Source organism: Prenolepis imparis, unplaced genomic scaffold (genome assembly GCF_030444845.1).
Source record: "Prenolepis imparis isolate NDT839.2.m4 unplaced genomic scaffold, iyPreImpa1.0 SCAF_8, whole genome shotgun sequence".
Classification (NCBI taxonomy): domain Eukaryota; kingdom Metazoa; phylum Arthropoda; class Insecta; order Hymenoptera; family Formicidae; genus Prenolepis; species Prenolepis imparis.
The window spans coordinates 1,384,420-1,404,842 of NW_028141166.1; the positions used below are offsets into that span (position 1 = coordinate 1,384,420).

Here is a 20,423-nt window from a genome sequence, read left to right on the forward strand (position 1 = left end):
TCTTTGGGAACGTTTGTAAATAACGCACTAACATCTAACGATATCATTATATCATTATCATTCATAGAAGTATCCTTAATATTTTTGACAAAGGACCAACCATCTTTGACATGTGATTTTGGTTTTTTGATTGAGTTATGTAATATTTTGTGAAGATAACCAGAAACATTGTATAACGGACTACCAAGTGACGATACTATAATTCTCAATGGCATACCAGTTTTGTGAACCTTCGGGAGACCGTAACTACGTGGCATATTGCCATTGGTACAATTTAAATGTTTGTAAGTCCTATCATCAATCAAGCCATTATTGCGCCAAGATTTAACTAGTGAGTTTATTTTGTTCGTTATTCGTTTTATCGGGTCTTTCTTTAACTTTTTATACGTCGATACATCATTCAATATTAATTCCATCTTTTCATAATAGTCTTTTTTGTCCATAATGACCGTAGTCTGACCTTTATCTGCTCTAGTGACAAGAATATCTTTATTTTCATATAAATATCTTTTAGACAAAGACGCAGCATTGAGGATATATCTGTCTAAATAATTGACATGTTTATTTTCCCGTAAGAATTTTTGGAGAGTATTAGCGACATTAATTCTAGTTGTTTCAATTAGATCTGTAGGAATACTCGTACACTTCAATTCAAAGTTCTTAACAACATCTAGTACATAATTAACGCGATCATTTTTATGTTCTTGTTGTATAGGTAATGCAAAGTTGTCTCCTAAGCTTAAAAGGTCAGAAACACTGTCAGAAATTTTTTTACCACTAATATTTACTAACCACTTTGAATTATCAATATTTAAAAAAGGGTTTATAATACTGTTGTGTTTTAGTTTTAAATTGTTGATTTTCTTGATTGCGTTGTTTTTTTGGTTGTGATCAAATGATGTAATTCTATGTTTATTTAATTCGAAAAAACTAGTCAATAATTCCTGTGGTAAGCTATCCCGGAGTTTAACCTCAATGTTTTTAATTTTTTTATGTAAGTAGTTTAAATTAATATTTAGATCTTCGATCTCAAAATTTAACAGTTTGAATTGATTAGCAACTATGAAATTGTCAAGCTTACGTTTAATATGGTTGCTATGAAACGAAATGTTAATTTTTAGATTCTTTATATGTGCAGGGATCAAATCGTATCTTCTGCACCGGATTAAAAAGGTTAATTGTTGTCTAGATGTGCACATCTTCTTCTTGCAGCCTATCCATGATTTCAACAGGATTGTACTGTTGTCGTCAAACCGTTTTGATACCAGTTGGAAAAAATTATCTATCCGACTAAGCTCCATAATTAGGTCCAGGAGTAAATTCAAACAATAAATTCTTTAAATATCGCTAGTAAATTAATCAAAGGATCAATATTGAAAATAATCGACCAAACTAGCACAAATTTTTTACACTTTATTAAAAGTTACGACGTTTCGACCATATGGTTGTGGTCCTTTTAATAGATTCCACCATAGTAATATTGATTTAGTATACGATATTTTACTTAACAATTGTTTCCCCAAACACATTATTAAACGACACATACAAAAAAGAATTAATTTTTTAAAAAATCGCAATCACAATAACGATATAGATTTGAACCAAGGGAAATTCGATAGGACGTCCTTTCTGTCATTCCCATATGTTAAAGATACGAGTCAAGATTTATGTCGAGTTTTACGTGGAGTTGGTTTGAACGTCGTTTATAAAATTAATAAAAAACTAAATATGTTAATAAAACGCGGCAAAGACAATTTACATAAAGATGACCGAACGAATGTGGTATACAAATTAGATTGTAATGCATCATATATTGGACAAACTAAAAGACATTTAAGGACTCGTACGAACGAACATTTTAAAAATATTAAATTACATGAAACAAATCACTCTGTTATAAGTAAACACAAAATAAATTATGGACATGAATTTGATTGGACTAAACTCAATATATTACATAATGAGAAACATATGCGTAAAAGAGAAATTGCGGAAATGTTCTACATCAAAAAATTTAAGAATACAATTAATCTTCAAAAGGACACTGAGAGCTTAAATAATATTTATGATAAAATAATAAAGGTCGTGTAATAAGTTTTCTAATATTGTTAGTTATTGACAAAGTTTCTTACTGACTTAACGTTCTCGCCTTTAATATTGACAACATGTGTGAGCGAATCTTTTATTTGAACATGCTTGTCTAAGATTCACATTTATAACGTATGTACTCTTTTTATATCCAATTTATTCTATGCATATTACTATCTTTAAACCGTTTAGATTTATAAGTTTAATTTTCAATTGTATTATTTTAGTGTATACTTGAAAAGGACCACAACCATATGGTCGAAACGTCGTAACTTTTAATAAAGTATAAAAAATTTGTGCTAGTTTGGTCGATTATTTTCAATATTGATCCTTTCATTATACTTTTTTGACATATATTTCTTATTTCTTCCTACATCTATAGTCAATTAGAGTGGATAATGCGTTCTGGGAATGATAATTTTGCTGAGTTAAGTACAAAGCAACTTATAGAAAAACGTATTTGCTCAATTCATTTTTTACCAAGAGATAAAAACACTTTTACATCTGGTAAGATGATGCTTATAAGTACAGCAGTACCAATTGATGTAAATGAAAATAATAATGTTAATTCGGAGATTGATAATTTTGGAGATGAAATAGAGAAATTAATACTACAGACATCAGATTCTTTTAATCAAAATAAATCTTTAGCAACGTCTGAAAATGTAATTACAAAAGAAAATGTATTATTAACTCCGAAAAATATTACAACTCATTGTGTAAGGAGATTTACAATTCCTACAGTTACAGAGAAACATCTCAATAATCAAATAAGAAATTTACGTCGGCAATTAATTTTTAAAAATCGAAAAATTAGAAAAATTAATGCCATTAACCATAACAAAAAATATCTATAATGACGTTTTGCATTATATTGCTAAATATTTAAATCAAGATCAATTATTATTTGTAAAAATGAAATAAATCATCTTAAAAAATGAAAATGGATGCAGAATAAAAAAGAATTTGCTTAATCCTTATATTATACATCTCTTAAAACTTATATTTTCTTGAGAAATAAACAAAATTCGCATTACCTTGCATAACATTAATTCGTGAATGGATTAATGACCTTCAGCTCAAATCCAGTATAAATCCACAAATAATGCATAAAATAACTATGATGGCTGAAAATATGAGTAATTTTGAAAAGTAATGCGTTTTAATGTGGGACGAAATGAGTATAAAAGCTATTCTTCAATATAACTCAAGAGATATTTTGTAGAAGGATATCAAGATTTGGGAGGTCTTGGTAGAACGAATAATTTTGCAAAATATGCTCTTTGTTTTCTGCTTCGAGGTTTAAAAAGTTCGTGGAAACAACCTATAGCTTGTTTTACTTTACATGGAAATGTTCATGGACGCGATTTAAGTATTATTTTAACTATTATAAAATAATAGAGTCAATATTAAAAACAGGACTTATATTGAAAAGTATGGTATGTGACCAAGGATCAACAAATCAAAAAGCTATTGGGTATTTAAATATTTCAGAAGAACACCCATATTTCGAATTAGAAGGCTATAAAATATTTTTTAATTATGATGTACCTCATCTTATTAAAAGTATTCGGAACAATCTTTTAAAACAAGATTTCATTATTAAAGGTAAAATTATTTCGTGGAATGTTATACGCGTGGAATGTTATTCGAGAAATTGAGCGAAATAATATATGTAGAGCAGCACCTAAATTAACTAATCGTCATGTAAATCCAAATAATTTTGAACGTATGTCTGTTAGTTTAGCTACGCAAATTTTTAGCGCAACAGTCTCGGCCGCATTAACTATACAGTAAAATTACAGGTGATTTAAAACATCCTGCTTGTGAGGCAACAGCGAATTTTATAAAAAGATGAATGAGCTTTTTGATTGTTTAAATAGCCGTCGAGCGTATGATTCGAATCCTTATAAATGTGCATTATCTGAGAAGCAGCCACAAATTGAAAGTTTTTTAAAAGAATCGTATTCGTGGTTAAATGAATGGCATACAGTTTCGGGTAATTCACTTCCTTGCTTTGCGGGATTAATCATTAAGAGTATATTAATGTTTTGGGAATCTATGCGGGAATCTATAAAAAAAATTAATTATATCTTATTACATGTCACTTAAATCAAGATCCTTTAGAAAATCTTTTTGCTATCCTTCGAAATCGTTCCGGACGAAATGATAATCCATCTGCAATGGAGTTTCGTAGAAATTTACAATATGCTATGACAGCTAATCTAATGAAACCTCCTGTAGGCACTAATTGTGAAGTAGATGACACAGATTCATTGTTATTGGCTACTCCAAATTTTGAATGTCAAGATGGTTAGATTAACATCTGTTAATAAAGATATTGAAATGTGGGTTGATAGCGAAGATACAATAAGATTTGAATCGGCAAATGTAAACTTGCAAGACAGCATTTCTATCGAAAATAATATTTTTTCTATTACAACTTTAGAAGATTGCTCTTTTAGATATGTGAGTGGTTACTTGGTACATAAATGTTTAATTAAATTTAATTGTTCCTTATGTCTTGCTTCTTTAATAAAAGATAATAAAAAACTGGAAGTTATCAATTAATTATTAATATTTTGGAAAGCCTATCGTAATAGTAATGAAAGTGAATTTGGCAATCTTCAAGCACCATCTGATGAGTTTTATTCTGTAATAACATCCGCATATAAAATTTTTAATGAAGAATTTAAATTACATAGGGTGCGTTCAGAACACACACAGTTGAGCGACGTTACCAGATTAATCTATATTATATCGCCATATAATATATAAAATCTAGTAACGTTGCTCAACTGTTGTGTGTTCAGAACGCATCCATAGTCATAAAATAGGAATAGCAGCACATCTCCGTAAATCTATTAGTGATATGCTGATTAAAAACCATTTTGATTTTTGGGTTACTGATAGTAATTGTTATCATCACCTCGAATATATTATAGCTTGTTTTGTTCGGGTACACATTTTTTATAATCTAAAATGGATTTCGCGTGATTATAGAGATAAAAATAATAGAAAAAGAATCATTAATTCTGCAGCATATAAAACTCCGAGGAAACATAAAAAATTATTTAAAGTTTTACATCATTGATACTGTTTGTATTCTGTTTTAATATAATTAATATGCTTTATTTGCTACTAGGGGAAAAGCCTGAGTACGCCAGGCGTTATTTTTTCATGGGATATTAAAGAGCCCCTAGCTGCGCCCCTGAGTTTTCTGATTTTCCCCTTTGGTTTTTTTCATTGCTTTTACTCTAGCCCCTGGCAGAACACCAAATTTCATCTTCCTACGTCATGTAAAGTTTTCCGTGTAAACCCCTACGGCAGAATTAGGGGCCCCTGAATAAAAATTTTGGGTTTTCCGATTTTTCCCTTTTGTTTTACGTTAGCCCCTGTCGGGGTATACTTTATTTTTTTCCTCTTAGGCCAGATTGAAATTTTTCCATGTTAACCCTATGGCGCATTAAGGGGACCCTGGCTGCGCCCCTGATTGAAATTTTCTGTTTTGAGATTTTTCCCTTTGGTCTTATACACTCGTCAACAAAATTAACACATATGTATTTTAAGTCAAAATTTCGCATAATTTCAAATAAGCATAACTCCGCTAAAAATGATCGGATTTGAAAATTTTTTTTACTGTCAAGCTTGAAGTCTCTTTTAAAAACCATTCGTCAGATTTTTAATTTATCCTCCTCCCCCGTACGCTACTACTTCAAAAATAAGGACGTGTTTTGTCTCTAAAAAATTGCGTACTTTGACGCACTCCACGGAGTGGAATAAATTTTTTTCGCAAATCTTATCATAACTATCGTAAAATGTGGACTTTTTACTACAAATTTAAAAAAAAGCAAAGTTCGTACGATTTTTTTTCGCGGCGTTATTACATATGAAAGTTACCCGTACATTTTTTCCATTTAATGACTCCAAACCTCTCTCTGCTGTGTGTATGTATGTGTATGTATGTGTGCGTGCGTGCGTGCGTATGGTTAAGAGAGGGAAATGTAGGAATGTTCTCATTCAAAATTGTGTGTTCCTGCCCTCGTCTTCAGATTACTTTTTCTATACGTTCACGCATATTAATGCATGCTCTAATTGCTGTTTGAGGAATTTGAGCCCAAATTTACACGCACGCACGCGTTGTATTGTACATATCGTTCTGCTTAATTAAATGTTATTTATTTATAAATATAAAGTCTAGTGATTTTATTGATAACGTGCCCACAAAACATTGTTGAGTGTCGCCATCTAATGGTGTGATTTGTACTTAATTTTCATGAACCCGTTTATGTACGGGATCCGTGCTTCTATACTCGTCTATTTTCTTTGCTATCGCCCCAGGTCGATATTGGGGCTCAATCCTGCGCGAAAGGGGGTGCGCGGACGCCCACCCAATTACCGCGTCGCGTGGCTTATCGTTACTGCGCGGCCTACGCAAGGCCGTACTTAGGGCGACAGCGCCCTTATCGCAAATTCGCTATAAATTGGGTAATCGCGAATTACATCACTTTTCTGCTAGCCGTTTTGGTCCCTGAATCTCGGGGATTCAATGGGTGTGACTCAATGGGTGTGACCGAAATCAGTTTCCGGCTCCGCCGGACTGCAGTGTGATAATTCCTGCTCTCGGTGATCCGGGGTGAATTCCTCGCCCTCGCAGGGTGCGTTACTGTCTTGCCTCGAGGATCTGCGCGTTCCGCGCGGTAACGGCTGCGTCCTTGGATGGGCCGAATTCCGGCGTTCGGCAAATATTGTTGCTCCTGGCTGTTTTTGTGTGGCCCGCCAAGATTGTCGCCAAACGTTTTTTGTGTCGCTACCTCTCTTTTGTTATTAAAATACGTCCGCTTGATAAGGCTCCTATCCGATATAAAAAAAAATAAAAAATAAAACGCGAATTAATATTTGTAAATTATATGCTATCGCAAACCGTCTCTCCGGGAAAAATCGGTACGGCTCTCGTACTCTCTCTCGCGTGGCGCGACCGCTCAGCCCTTGCCCCGCGATTACGGCGAAATGGACGCGCGTCGTGACGGCAACGTCACAGTATATTTAAACTTTGGCTTATACATCTTTTCATATGTGGTCTATTTAAATAACAATTTCGGTCTCGAAGTTTTAAATATATTGTATGAGATCCGTCTCCAAAACATTTGCCGTCCTCATCCATATCTTTGAAAGTTTGCGAGTATTTATCGGCAAATTTTTCCGCTATCTTGAACGCTTTAAATAGTATATATTCTTGTATATTTCTGAAACTGTACAATTCACAACCGCATTTATTGCATATTTGCTGCGACGTCCACTTTCTAGTTCTTTAATCACTGGTGGTTCTAAATGATTCCATGGTATTCGAAAATTTTTTCAAGTTTCATTATGCGATTGTATTTTATTATTCGATATTTGATTTGTTGGCGATGCAATGGATCGCGAACTTGGTGAGGAACTTGGAAAAAATTTCTTCATTTAAACTAGATGTGAGTGAAGCAGTATCAGAAGTTGCTATGTTAGATTCAGTTTCATTTTGTATAGACCAAGATTTTTCAGGCTGTAGCAACATGAAAGTTTCACCAGAACAAAATTTTAGAACATCATTAACTATTGTGCCATCTTTTTCCATAACAAGAATAGAACCAACAATGCCAAGTTTGATATTACTTTTTACAATAAGATTCGATTGCATATTTTCTGATTCATTAATTATGAGTGATATCTTTTTTTTCTATTGACAGACCAGACTTTATACAAATATGACATCTACAAAATAAAAAGAAACATATATATATAAATATATATGCATAATATAATAAAAATAAGTAATGCTGAAATATAAATTGCTTACATAATTTTAAAATCCAAACTTATAAATCAAGAGGTGTGTATTTGAAGACGTATATGGGAATGGAATTAAAATTAGTTTCAAGAATAGGATGTGGTGCAAGGAGGCAAGTGTATGGAAACAAAAAGATTTTCCTGACATTATAATTTTGATCTTTAATTTCAAATTGTTCATATACAGCAAAATCAGGATTGTATATAATTGTTGTTGTACTGCCCAAAAAATAAATATTTGTATAGCATTCATTTATTAAAATATATTTAATTTTGCAAATGATGAAATAATCATAGCAATCTTTACCTATGCAGATACACATTTTTTTAATACCTAATTCCTCTAAAAGTAACTTGAGGATATATACTTTACATTTTCGTTTTGTTTGTCATGAAAATAATCCGTTATGATATAAGAAATCTGATCATTGAAGTTTTCAGAAATATATTTTTGTGTATTATCTGCTATTGCTAAAGCATAGTATTTTCTTGAAATATTGACTTTATAAAAATTGATGTTTGTATGATAATAATTTTGTTATATTTTTAAAATTTTGAGAATATTTAACAATATTTTTAAAATACTTATGTTTGCTTTCAAATCGCAACGTCCATAAATGTTTCAGCGGACCAAAAGATATAGTTAAAGAGGGATAATAAGGGTATAATGATGTTTCGGTCTTAATTTGATATTTGGAAAACATTTTATTCTCAATGATAAATATTCATTTATCTTTTCTTGTAATAACGCAACTTGACCAAAGAATAGAGCAGAAGCACACATTAAAGAACATATTTCTCGAAGACGCAATACTAAAATCCAAACATTATTTTCAATATTTTTAACTGAGTCAAAGATAACTAAAGGAAATATTAATAGTATTCTTCTAATTTGATTTGCGGTGCCTGCAATTTTAAATAAATCTTTTATAATAGTGTTGCGGAATAATTATTCGGAGCAAAAAGGAGTTTATAACTATTAATTTATAATTAGCAGGATCTCCTACGGTTGTTTTGAAACCGAGGGTGACTTTGCCACCACGAGAGGCTCTCTCGACTTCTCACATACATTGGCTCGCTTCCCGCGTGTTAGATGTAAATAGAGCTGTTCATTGCCTTATATGGGCATATACTTCGAGTCTTAGATTTGATTGGTTCATACACTAGGAATCGTGACAAGTAGGTGAGGATCGAGGGCCTCGTGGTCGATACCACCCCCGAAGTCAGTCAGTCTGACGATAGCGCGTAACTTGTACGGTCTCTGTGAGCCGAATTGACAATTTACAATTAGAGAAAATATAACGGAACTCAACTCGAGTTCAGTGTACATCTATTTTTCTTTCCTCCTCTCGTTATTGTTCCTACGTCTCTCGACGTCGAAAGCTGTCGCAAATAGTTCCGGTAAAACTTCTTTGAGTAACTTATGATTGTATTTAACAAATAGGAATGCTACTGCATACATTTTCGTTAAAAAATTTAATTTTTTGTAAGCGATAATTTATAAATTAATAAGTAAACCAACTTTCTTTTACAAAATATTTAATGCAGTATATAAGATCATAAGGAACAATCCCTTCAAACAGATCATGTGCTATACAAGGCGATAATCCTGGATTGCAAACGTGAAAATAATTAAGTTTATTTAAAGGCGAATCATATTTTATACCCTTTACAATTTTCATACTATTTTTTGCTTGTGTAACGTACAAATTGTAATTATCTCAATTTCTGTTTATATTCGTGTATGTATATTTTGATTTAAATTCATTTTAAGTAATGTCACAAAAACGACAAAAGTGTTCTGAAGAATGAAAATTTTCTGCAAAACCACCAATTTGATGGCTTCCTAAATTATCGCCCGCCATAGCAACAACAGTGCCAACAAAATTAATTGTTTCATTACCAACAGAAATATCTATTCCTTCTTTTTCTAAACTTCTTAAATAATGTATTAAAATTTCCATTATTTTTTGCCAACCAACCTAACCAAAGAACATTATATATTTTTAGTAACATTACATTATAAGCTGTATATTATCAACTTTTGATCTGAGATAAACAGGTAAATTTTGTAGCATCAAATATATTACAAGTTAAAACTTTTTTTTATGCATCCAATGGATTACATATCTCAAATGCATCTTGATATAACAAAGTTTTTAACACATTTTTATTATTATAAAAAAAATTATTGTTTTTTATTACACTGCCATTTTCTATATCAGAAAGCACATTATTATTATCATTATTATATGAATTTAAACAAAAATGTTGAACATCAGAATTTAGTAATAATGTTTCTATAGTTTTCAAAATTGGAATATAATGATAAGAACATTGCTTGTAATTATTATCAATTTCTAAATTAATTTGTACAGGTATCACAATATGAAAATTTTGTTGAAAATATGTATTTCTCGAATATGTATTTCGAAGACAACCATTTATAGGATTATGAATATTTAAAAAAAAAAGAACATCTACGTTGAAACATATCATTAATTTTTTCTTTTATATCATCTTGAAGATCACTTTCATTTAAAGTTGTAATAAAGTGTTCTTGAATAAGTGTAAATATAGATGACATATCATCTATTACAGCTTGTAAAGCAAATTCTGTTAGGAAATATTGTGTAGTCAAATTTAAATATAATTGTGCTATAGCTCTTTTACTATTGTTTATATTACAAAATCTTAAAGTTTCCTCTTGTAAAAAAAATTGCTATTATTATTGGTATCAAAATTATTGGTATCAAAATTATTGGTATCAAAATTGATCAATTCTTCGTTATTAGCAGTAAATTGCTTATCAAAATTATAATTTGAATGATGTCTACACATGTGTACTGCATAAGTGCTGAGTGTTTTGAAAATTTTATTAGTAGACCAAGCTGGGTATCCACAATAAATCCCAATTTTATTTTGTCTTAAGTGTTTATATAAATGTTTATTAAAATTTAATGTATTTTTAAAATAAGCATTGCAATTTTGTTCTTTGCAATAATAAGTTATGCATGTTTGTTTTATATTATCTGTTGAGTGCTGTCTAAAAATATATTTCTTAAAATTAAGATATTTATTAAATTGTTGCCCACAATTTTTAAACAGACAAATTATTTTTAAATAAGGCATGTTTTTATGAAGAATTTGGTGCTTGTTGTACAAAAGTATAGATGAAAATACACAGTTGCATATTTCACATTTGAACATTATTAATCAAAAAATTGTGTATTAAAGGAAAGAAAAAATTGAATTTAGGAAGGAAATTTTATGTATATTCCAAAAGTAGTAACACTGTAACATATTTAATGTAAAAAATTATTAAAACTAAAATAATTAAAAAAGAAAATAAAACTAAATATCAAATATAAATATTAAATATATGTTTATTGACTCATCATATTGTGAGAGGTAGTGATTTTCGTGTTGGAAATGTCAGGAGGAAACAGCGTGATTGTGAAGGTTTCTCTAGGCAGGAGGTTGTAAAAGAGACGAAGTGTTTTATCTTTAACACTCTTTATTACGCGAGACCATGTGCCCGCTCTCGGTCTCTTACAAAGACTGACTAAAGCACCTCTCCTTCTTCATCTCTAAGGCCTCTTAGCCAATCAGCAACGAGCGTAGTAATCTCGCGCGGAACTTCTTCCCGGCGAACCAATTACGATGAGCCATCTTGGCGCGCGCATCATACAGAGAGCGCGCTCTCATCCGTGTTACATATACATATACGTGAACGCATATCTTACAATATATAAAATATTTAATATATGTGTAGTGGTTTTATATTTTTATATTCATTATTTTGTATTGAATTATATTCAATATATATATTATATAAAAATTATTCAAATTTTTTGTATAAATTAACAGTTTTTAGTAATATGTTCTAATTACAATAAAAAATAATACTATATTTACAATTATATTGAATATACATAATTAAATATGAAATATTAAATATAAAAATATAAAAGCATATGCATATATAAATATTTTATATATGAGTTGATAAATATATATATATATATATAATATATATACTAATATCTGCTTTATTCAATAAAAATCAATGATTTTATTTGCAACTTTTCCAATATATTGCCTAATCTTAAAATAAATAAATAAATAAACCATCGGGCTTACCTTTTTCTTTAAAACGTTAAGATTTTAGACACGGAGACTAACTATCATAAAAGAATTATCTCCGAAATGATCCATATAAAAGAACAGACACAAGGAATTAATTTGAACACAGGCACCGAATTACTTGACGATAGTTATCTTGACATTCTACATAAATTGTCCAACAAATTATCACATTTGTTTGTTTCTAATTTTTTAATGCTCATAATTTCATCATTGTAAATACGAACAATCATGACCTAGACACTGTAGAGATAGGAGGCCCTAGACAACTAAATATTTTTTTCTATACACTTGTAAGTAGTTTTAATAATTTTTTACTCACAGATAATGTATCACATTAATTATTTTTAATATTAGTATACCATTCGAAATAACCCACACACGGTGGACGTTGTCATTTCGGACTTGCTACTTTTCGCTTCCCAACGATGAAGTGTCTAACAAACCGAGTGATAAACGTCATACAGTGTTACCCATCACCATTTCAACAACGATGCTTTATAGTGTTACGTCCGGGGCGCAGTCGCGGCGTGAAATTCGTGAGAAATAATTATCGCGGTCCACGTGCTCGGATCGCGCTGAACAACGTCGTATTTCGGAAAACTTTTCCGGGGATACCCTACGACGAAGGGTGTTCCGCCCAGGTTACACGCAACGGTTCAATGTCTTGCGGAGGGGAGGGTGTCGCCTTAGGATTCGCACGAGGAAGTTGCAAATGTTACACAGGAGTATGGGGTATTATCGAATATAATCCTGAAAACGTTCGAGGGAATCATCGACGGAGTGGAAAATTGTAATCACGATGTTACCATCGGTGTCGATACGAAAGGTTTCTTCGCCATTGATGTTGTACCGTAGGTAAGCTATCTGACAACGGTAACAGTGGAGTTGAGGGTCGCGAGTTACCGACAGTCGATGGAAGTTACACACCGAGCAAATTATTCCGGTCGGTAAGTTGCCGATTACGAGTAAATGTTTAGCAATGTTCAACCATTCGTTTCGAGCAGTACCGCGTAAGCGCATATGGCAGTCTACGCAAAGGGCGGCATTTGTTTCTTTATTAATAAATCCGACTGATATTTGGCAGTAAGGGGTTCCTTGTTCAATAGGCTCTTCTTCCTCTACGGGAAGAGGCAAGATGTGCGGGGCGGTAAAGTACCGACGCCTTATTGGGCACATGGGTGAATTATTTAAATAAATGGAATTAAATAAATGAATAAAACGTTCACGTTATTTTATTCGGAATTCTAGAGTATTCATTGAGTGTGCTACGTTAGCTAAGTTTGCAAAAGAGAAATCGTCGAGACCCCTTTTTTTAACAAGGATCTAAGGGTCAGTTTTATGACCCTTTTTTTTTTTTTGCGCTGTGGAAACCTCATGGTACCCTCATCCCCCGGGTAGAGGATGAGGGTTATGTGGGACTCCTCGTTCCCCTTGACCGATCCACGAATGGATCGATCAGGGGGCCCAAGACCTACCTCACTAAAACCACAGCGGGTGCCTACGCTGGCTCCTACGAGGATGGCAGGGAACTACCGAGCATTGCTTCCTGCCATCCTCTGGCCCGACCTTCCCGGAAGAGCATCTTCCCCGAGAGGAAGATACTCTCCCCCGCGCATCGTGCGGTCCTATCCCGGTTGCGGCGCAGGGGGGCACCGCCCCCACGCCGCGCTCTCCCAAAAAGTTTGGGGGCGGGGTCACGGCTCGAGTGTTCCCGCTCGAGCCGCCACCCCCCGCTCCCGGAACGAGGCTCCCTCTCCCTCCCAAAAGGGACGGGAGATTCGGCCAACGCTCCGGGAGCCCTACTCCTGGGAACTCCCCCCCAGAAGGGGAGGGAGCACCCCCGCAGGCAGTGGTGCCCTCCCATCGGCGCTCTAGGCACCGGTGAGAGGGCCGCCCCTGCCGCGTCCCTTCCCGGGGGGGATCACGTGCAATGGGGCTCGGTAGTAACTGAGCCCCTGTGATCCCCCCGTGTCCCCAGCGCGTGGTTCCCTCCCTTAACGGGATTCGACCGTCGGCCCGGGGGCATCACCGAGACCCTCCCCTGGGGAAGGACCTCGGCAGGGGCGGGGGCGGATGCCACCCGACTCCCGGTCGCAAGGCTTTCGCCGTGCGGCCGCCCGCCGGGCGACACCCGCCCCCGCCCACCTCCTCGGACTACAACTCCACCCCCGGAGGGGGCCTATTTCTTATTGCCGGGCGGGAGGGCACAGCGCCCCCCGCCCAGCCTTAGCGCCCCAAAAAGTGGCCTTCCTCCTCCTCCTCTGCTCCACCTGTGTTTGGGTCTTAGGGAGGCGGCCCGTTCCCGGTGACGTTTAGGGGAACTTGAGTTCCCCCTTAGTGTCACCGGGCCTGCCTTTGTTGGCGACGGGGTCTCCTCTCGTTACCCCGCCGCCATCTCCCGGCTCGTCACGGGCTCTCTTCCCCCCCGGCCACAATCACGGCGGTTTCCTCGCCTAGGCAGCCAGGAGGGGTCGTCCCTCTCCTCCCGGGATTCAGGGGCGAGAGGGAGCCTCCTCCCTCTTCCCCGCCTCTCCCGCTCTTTCCGCCTCCTCCTTCTGCGTCATTACTTTGACGCAGAAGGAGGAGACCGCCTCCCATACTTCCTCGCTCCCGGCCATCTTTGCAACGATGGCCGGGAGCGATAGATCCTCGCCAGTCTTCTGGACGAGGACACGGCGCTCTTCTGCCCATGCTGGGCAGATCTCCAGCGTGTGCTACGCCGTGTCCTCGTCCTCCTCACAGTGGTGAGATTGCGTGTAGCGCTCCTTTCCTATTCTACACAGGTACTCGCCGAAGCATCCGTGCCCGGTGAATACCTATGTAGCGTGGTACGACATCTTGCCGTGAGACCTGTTCACCCATTCCTCCAACACAGGTCTCACGGCCCCGACGACTCTCCTGCCCGATCTGGATGGGGGATGTTTCCCAAACTTTCCCCCCATTCCTCGATCATGAGCCGTCGGGCTTGTGTCCTGACGACCCCTCGGACCCTCTCAGTTATCTTAAAACCCCACCTACGGAGCTCCTTGATTCTCTCGTATACTCTCTTGTGAGTACGAGCTTGGAGCTCCATGGGAGGCATTCCCGCGAGGGCCGAGGCCGCCGCATGCGAGACCGTGCGATATCCGCGGACGACGCGGATGGCCATTCTCCGTTGTAGACGTCGGAGGACGTCTCTGATTCGTCTCCTAGCCACCGCCTCGTCCGCCCATACCGGTGACCCATATAGGGTCACCGAATTTAGCACGGCCGCATACAGCCTTCTCACTCGGCCGTCTGGCCCGCCGAGATTGGGCAGCAGGCGGCTGAGTGCCGCCGCTACCCCATCGGCTTTTTCAGCCAGACGGCCGAAATGGTCGTCAAAACTCCAAGTCCCTTCCAGCCAGAGGCCAAGATACTTGAGATTTTGCCTCAGCTGGACGGGGATGCCGTCCACGATAACCTGGGCCTTCGGTGGCTTCCTCCGGGAGCCACCCTAAGGCCCAATTCCTTTATGGAGCGCACCACGCACGCTATGGCCAAATCGGCCTTTCCCTTTGCGTCCCCCCAGTCATTTCCCCCGGCCAGGATTATGGTGTCGTCTGCATAGCAAACGACCCTGCAGCCGGGGGGGAGGGCAGAACGGAGCACGCTGTCATATGTGATGTCCCACAGCAGGGAGCCCAAAACTGACCCCTGCGGGACACCACACGACACAGCCCTTCCGCGCAGAGTACCGGTTTTATCCCGGTACTCTAGGCTCCTATATCTGAAGTAGGCCTTCACTATCTCCACGAGGGGCGCCGTGTTCTAATAGGGCGCCCCTCACCTTTCCCCAGGGCAGGGTGTTGAATGCATTGGTAATGTCCAATGCAGTTGCAACCACCACCCTGCCCTCTGCAGTCTCGGATTCCGCGAGAGAACGGACGCGTAGTATGGCGTCCGTTGTCGATCGATTCTCGCGGAATCCGTACTGCTCCTCGTGGAGATTTGGGCCCACCTCATTCATCTGCCTGACGAGTCGGTCGGCGATGATTCTTTCAAAAATCTTGCCGACCTCGTTGTTCTGCCCCCTTTTGGGATAAGGACCAGTTTGGCCTTACCCCAGACTGGGGGAACTCACCTTCCCGCAAACAGCTCGTATACAGCCTTCGAATGGGCTCCGACAGATGGGCTACGGCATATTGCCAGACCCTTCCGGGGATGCCGTCGAGCCCGGGGGCTTTGTTGCTCCGAGCCCTGAGTCTCTTCGCAATCCCGGCCAACTCAGCGTTGGACACCTCGTACGCCTCTTCCCACTCGACAGGTTCCCTTTCATAGAGATCGGGAACCCTGTCACACTGTGGGAAGAGGGTTGACAATATATTTTCGAGTACTTCGGTGTCCAACGCCTCCGTCACGGGGGGCGTCCATCCCCGCAGCTTTTTCATTACTGCTTTGTAGGGACGCCCCCAAGGGTCCGCATTGAGGTTCCTGAGCTGCTCTTCCCAGGACCTGTGCCTTAGCCTTCCTAATGGCAGCGCCCAGAGTGTTACGTGCTTCTCTGTAACCCTCGAGCGCTTCTGCCATGTCCTCGTCTTCATTGCCGAGGCCCCTCCTTCTTATTCTCTTCAGGCGGCGCCTGGCCTGGACGGAGGCGCGTCTGAGATCCGCGATCTCCTCCGTCCACCAGTACGCCGCCCTCATGGGCCTCGACTTGGTTCGGGGCATAGAGATGTTACAGGCATCTCTCATTGTCTCCCCGAGCCATGCCACCTGGTCCTCAATTCCCATCGGTGCATTATCTGCACCGGGCCAGGCGGCCGAGAGCATGGCTGCCACCAGTCTGTCGGAGTCTAGCTTTGCTAGAGCCCACCTTCCGGGCGAATTCCCCCCCTGGGCGCGGCTCAGCACCCCCCGGCGGGCGATGTCGACCCTCATCCTAATATAGAGATGGTCGGAGAGGGTCTCTTCTTCCATCACCCGCCAGTCCTGGATCCTGTCCGCCGCAGAGGGAGACGCCCATGTCAAGTCGACAATGGACTCCCCCTGCGGACTGACCAGGGTGCTGCTCGACCCCTGATTGATTATACAGAGGCCGAGAACCGCTGCCCAATTCTCTAAGACCCTGCCTCTGCGGTCAGTGTGCCGGGAACTCCAATGCCGTGACTTGGCATTAAAGTCCCCGGCGACCACAATGGGTTCGGGGAGTCTCCTTTGCACCACGAGTGCAATTTCGTCTAGGATATCCCCGAACGTGGCAGGGTCAATGCTGGGGGGATGTAACACCCTATCACCTACAGTGGGCCCTATTCTACGACTGCATATGAGCGCCCGCCTCCGATTCTGGAACACGGAGGCGAGCCCATCTCCTTTCTCCACGTGATCGCGACCGAGCCCGCATCGCTGCTTGCCCAACACGGACTGTTCGGTGGGACGCGATACGGCTCGGCCGCGATCCCTAAATCGCATTTCCACTGCGCCAGGGTGTGCAAGAATAAATCTTGAGCCCTGGCGCAGTAGTTCAAGTTCGCCTGGAGGAGGCCGATTTTGTTCGCCATAATGGGCGAACTTTATGCCTCCTCCATGGCAACCTCCATCGGCTCACCCTGAGCCGGGGGAGTGTCGACTCCCGTCTCCTCTTGCTTCTTGGAGGCGCCCTTTCTCCTACTTCTTCGTTGGGGTTTGGGCGCCTCCGTTGTCTGGCTGTGGGTGAGCCCGGGGGAGGCTAGACCATCCCTCTCCAGCTCCTCCTCTCTTCTTTTCCTTTACGCCTTGGGAAGGCCCGGGGGAGGCAGAGCCATCCCTGGAGCCCCCCTTGGCTCCTCCCTTCCTTTCCGCCTGGCCACTACTCTTCTTCGCGGCCCTCCTTCCCTTCCTCGCCTGGCAGCCCTCGCTGCCGACGCGGTGTCCTGCCGGCAAGCCGGCCTCAACACATATGACGCAGCGCGTCTTGTTTTTACAGTCCGTGGCTTTGTGGCCAGGGGAGCCGCAATTGTAGCAGCAGCCACTACGACCTATAGGGCTGCTGCACATTTCTTTTACGTGTCCCCTTTCTAGGCAGCAGAAACACTGCAGGGGGCGCGTGTTGAGCGGCTCCACTCTGGCCACAATCCACCCTACCTTGATTTTTCCGGCCGCGGCCACTTTGATCGTGGCCGCAACCGGGCACTGCACCCAGAGGGTGCCCATGGCCCCCTTGGCGAACCGGATCTGGCCCGTTTTCACCTCGGAGGCCTGGCACCCTCCAACCGCCGCAATCGCCGCCTTCACCTCCTCCACGGAAGCGGAATCATCTAGTCCGAGGACCCTTAGGTCGCCCCTCTTGCAGGGGCGGGTCACCCGGATTCCTTCCTTCTCGTCTAAAGCTTCCCTAAGCTTGTCGGCGAAGAGATCGGCCTTCTTCGCCTTTTCTTCACCGGGGATTTCATACAGTATAGCCCCGGTGGCTGTTCGGAGGGCCCGTACATCCCGGATGCCCAGTGCTTCAATATCTACCTTCCGTCGGGCCAGGGCGATAGTCTCGCCATATTGGCCCTCGGGACAGGTTATTGTCACTGCCGCCGTTCGAAGGATCCTCCCTGACCTCCTAGCTGCAGCCTTTGGGGCAGCCTTGCCCTCAGCCCTCTCCTTACTGAGAGGGGGGGGAGGTCTTCTTAGCCCCGCTGCTGCCTGTCGTGGAGGCCTTTACGGGCGCTGGTGGCGGCGCCCGGTTTCTCCTCCCTTCCTTCCTCCCGACGACCTTCACCCACTCATCTTGAGCTCCCGAAGGTCGCGGGATCTGGGGAGGATTTTTTAGAGGAGGATCCTTAGTTTGGACCTTCGCCTTAACAGGCTTTGGTCCATCTTTCTTGGGGTCTCCCTTGGGTTTGTTTCCCTTTTGGGAGTTGCCCCTGTTCTTCCCCTTCCCGGTATCGGCCTTAGCAGGGACCGGTCCCCGCGGGGTCACGGCGTACTGCCGGTCGACACAGGAGGGGGCTATTCCTCCCGGGGGAGGTCTTACTGGGGGAGCCTTGGTTCCCTTACTAAGATTTGGCCTCCTGTCCAACAACCCCTGTATCTGGGCTGAGATCTCATCGTACTTGTACCTATCCTCCTGCCTAATGCCAGGAGGATAGTCCTTGAGCTCTTTAACAACCCCCTTTACAGGGGGTCTGTTAACCGGTGGCGGTGCTGTTACCTCCACCGCCACGTCCACCTCCATAGCCTCCGCCGGCGGGGCCCGCAAGGGACGTGGGGTACTCTCCCTCACCCCTGCTGGGTCTTCCCCATCTTGTGCTCCCACTGGGGGCATAACTTGGGGCTTCTTCCCCTTTTTGCCATTTCTTTCTTCGCTAAGACGCTTCGCCTTGCTTTCTAAGGCAAGCACCTTAGCCACGAGCGTTTTATTTTGGCGCCTGAGCGCCTCCATTTCGCTTTCCCCTTCCTGGCTGTTATTTAACGCGGCCATCGCACTTGGCGCGACCATAGCAGCAAATGCAGCCTGCAAATAACACGCCGCGTCCGCCATCTCATCTTTCACGGTGCCCTTCATGTTTCTACTTTTGATCAGTTTTATGACCCTAGGCAAAAACAGAGTTTCACTTTTATGGCCCTTGGAAAACTGAGTTTTCCAAGAGTCTTTACGAATATTCTAGAGACCACGTGTAAAGTTATATTTCATAATTCGTAGAAAATATTAATTTAAAACATGTTTAAACAATAATTATACACGCACGTATGTGTTTGAAATTATTTCGATAATTTGGCTATTCGTGACGGCAAATAATCTTATCCTTTAGTACTAGAATCTTAACGTTGAGTTTTATTATTTATTCCAATTGTTTATAATAACTGAGACTTACCTTAGTTGATCTCTAGGGGGTGGACAGTGGTTCCCCAATGCTCTGGAGTAGGCGCGTCGTAGTGAATGTGCAGGATGTCCGCCCTGATTTGCAAGTACCGGGTGCGACGAGGATCGTTGTCCGGGATGTCGTGTCTCGGAATACGAGGGTTCTCGATTTCGATTGGAATCAATTGCGCTGGCCACTTTCTCAGTTTAACGTCTTTATTATTAACAGCGAACGGCGCGGTTCCGTCAAATAGTTTATCGTATTCTGAGTCGTTATGATAGTAGGTGCCGATAAGATTTGAATATTCACTTGATGGTGCCGGATAGTAGAGTCGCGCGGTTAAACGGCGAAGTTGGTTTTTCCTGCCTGCACGGCGTGTCTTAGGCATAATGATTTATAATATAAAACATTCTGAATATTGCGTCACTTTTACAATAAGTCGGCGTGCGGCGGTCCTCACTGTCGGTTATTGTTCCAGTGCGTAACTACGAGCGGCTCGTCCTCTCAAAGTAGTTACAAGAGAATTCAGAAATTATAAGAAAAGTAAAATCGTGCGGCAGCGACGAGCGG

The 20,423-nt window shown here is 40.8% G+C and overlaps 1 protein-coding gene and 1 pseudogene across 1 annotated transcript; both read right to left on the bottom strand.

Annotated features, from left to right (window-relative positions):
* Positions 1 to 7,123: 7,123 nt before the first annotated feature.
* On the bottom strand, positions 7,124 to 7,839 carry LOC145939890 (uncharacterized; annotated as a pseudogene).
* A 1,231-nt stretch (positions 7,840 to 9,070) lies between these two features.
* On the bottom strand, positions 9,071 to 19,555 carry LOC145939891 (uncharacterized). Its single transcript, XM_083044521.1, has 7 exons — positions 18,713 to 19,555; positions 17,985 to 18,621; positions 16,432 to 17,555; positions 16,189 to 16,382; positions 15,872 to 16,115; positions 15,107 to 15,538; positions 9,071 to 9,175 (listed from the first exon to the last, which is right to left on the bottom strand). Exons 1-7 carry the CDS (start codon positions 19,553 to 19,555, stop codon positions 9,071 to 9,073), a joined length of 3,579 nt encoding a protein of 1,192 aa, XP_082900647.1.
* Between the last annotated feature and the right edge of the window lie 868 nt (positions 19,556 to 20,423).

What these genes read in the sequence shown, in the direction of transcription:
- LOC145939891 (XM_083044521.1), bottom strand. Translation starts at nt 19,555, where the DNA reads ATGAAGGGCACCGTGAAAGATGAGATGGCGGACGCGGCGTGTTATTTG. An exon ending in TGGCCACAAAGCCACGGACT is followed by an intron (nt 17,556 to 17,984) that starts GTAAAAACAAGA and finishes GGCCTCCTCCAG; the next exon opens with GCGAACTTGAACTACTGCGC. An exon ending in TCGGAGCCCATTCGAAGGCT is followed by an intron (nt 16,116 to 16,188) that starts GTATACGAGCTG and finishes TTATCCCAAAAG; the next exon opens with GGGGCAGAACAACGAGGTCG.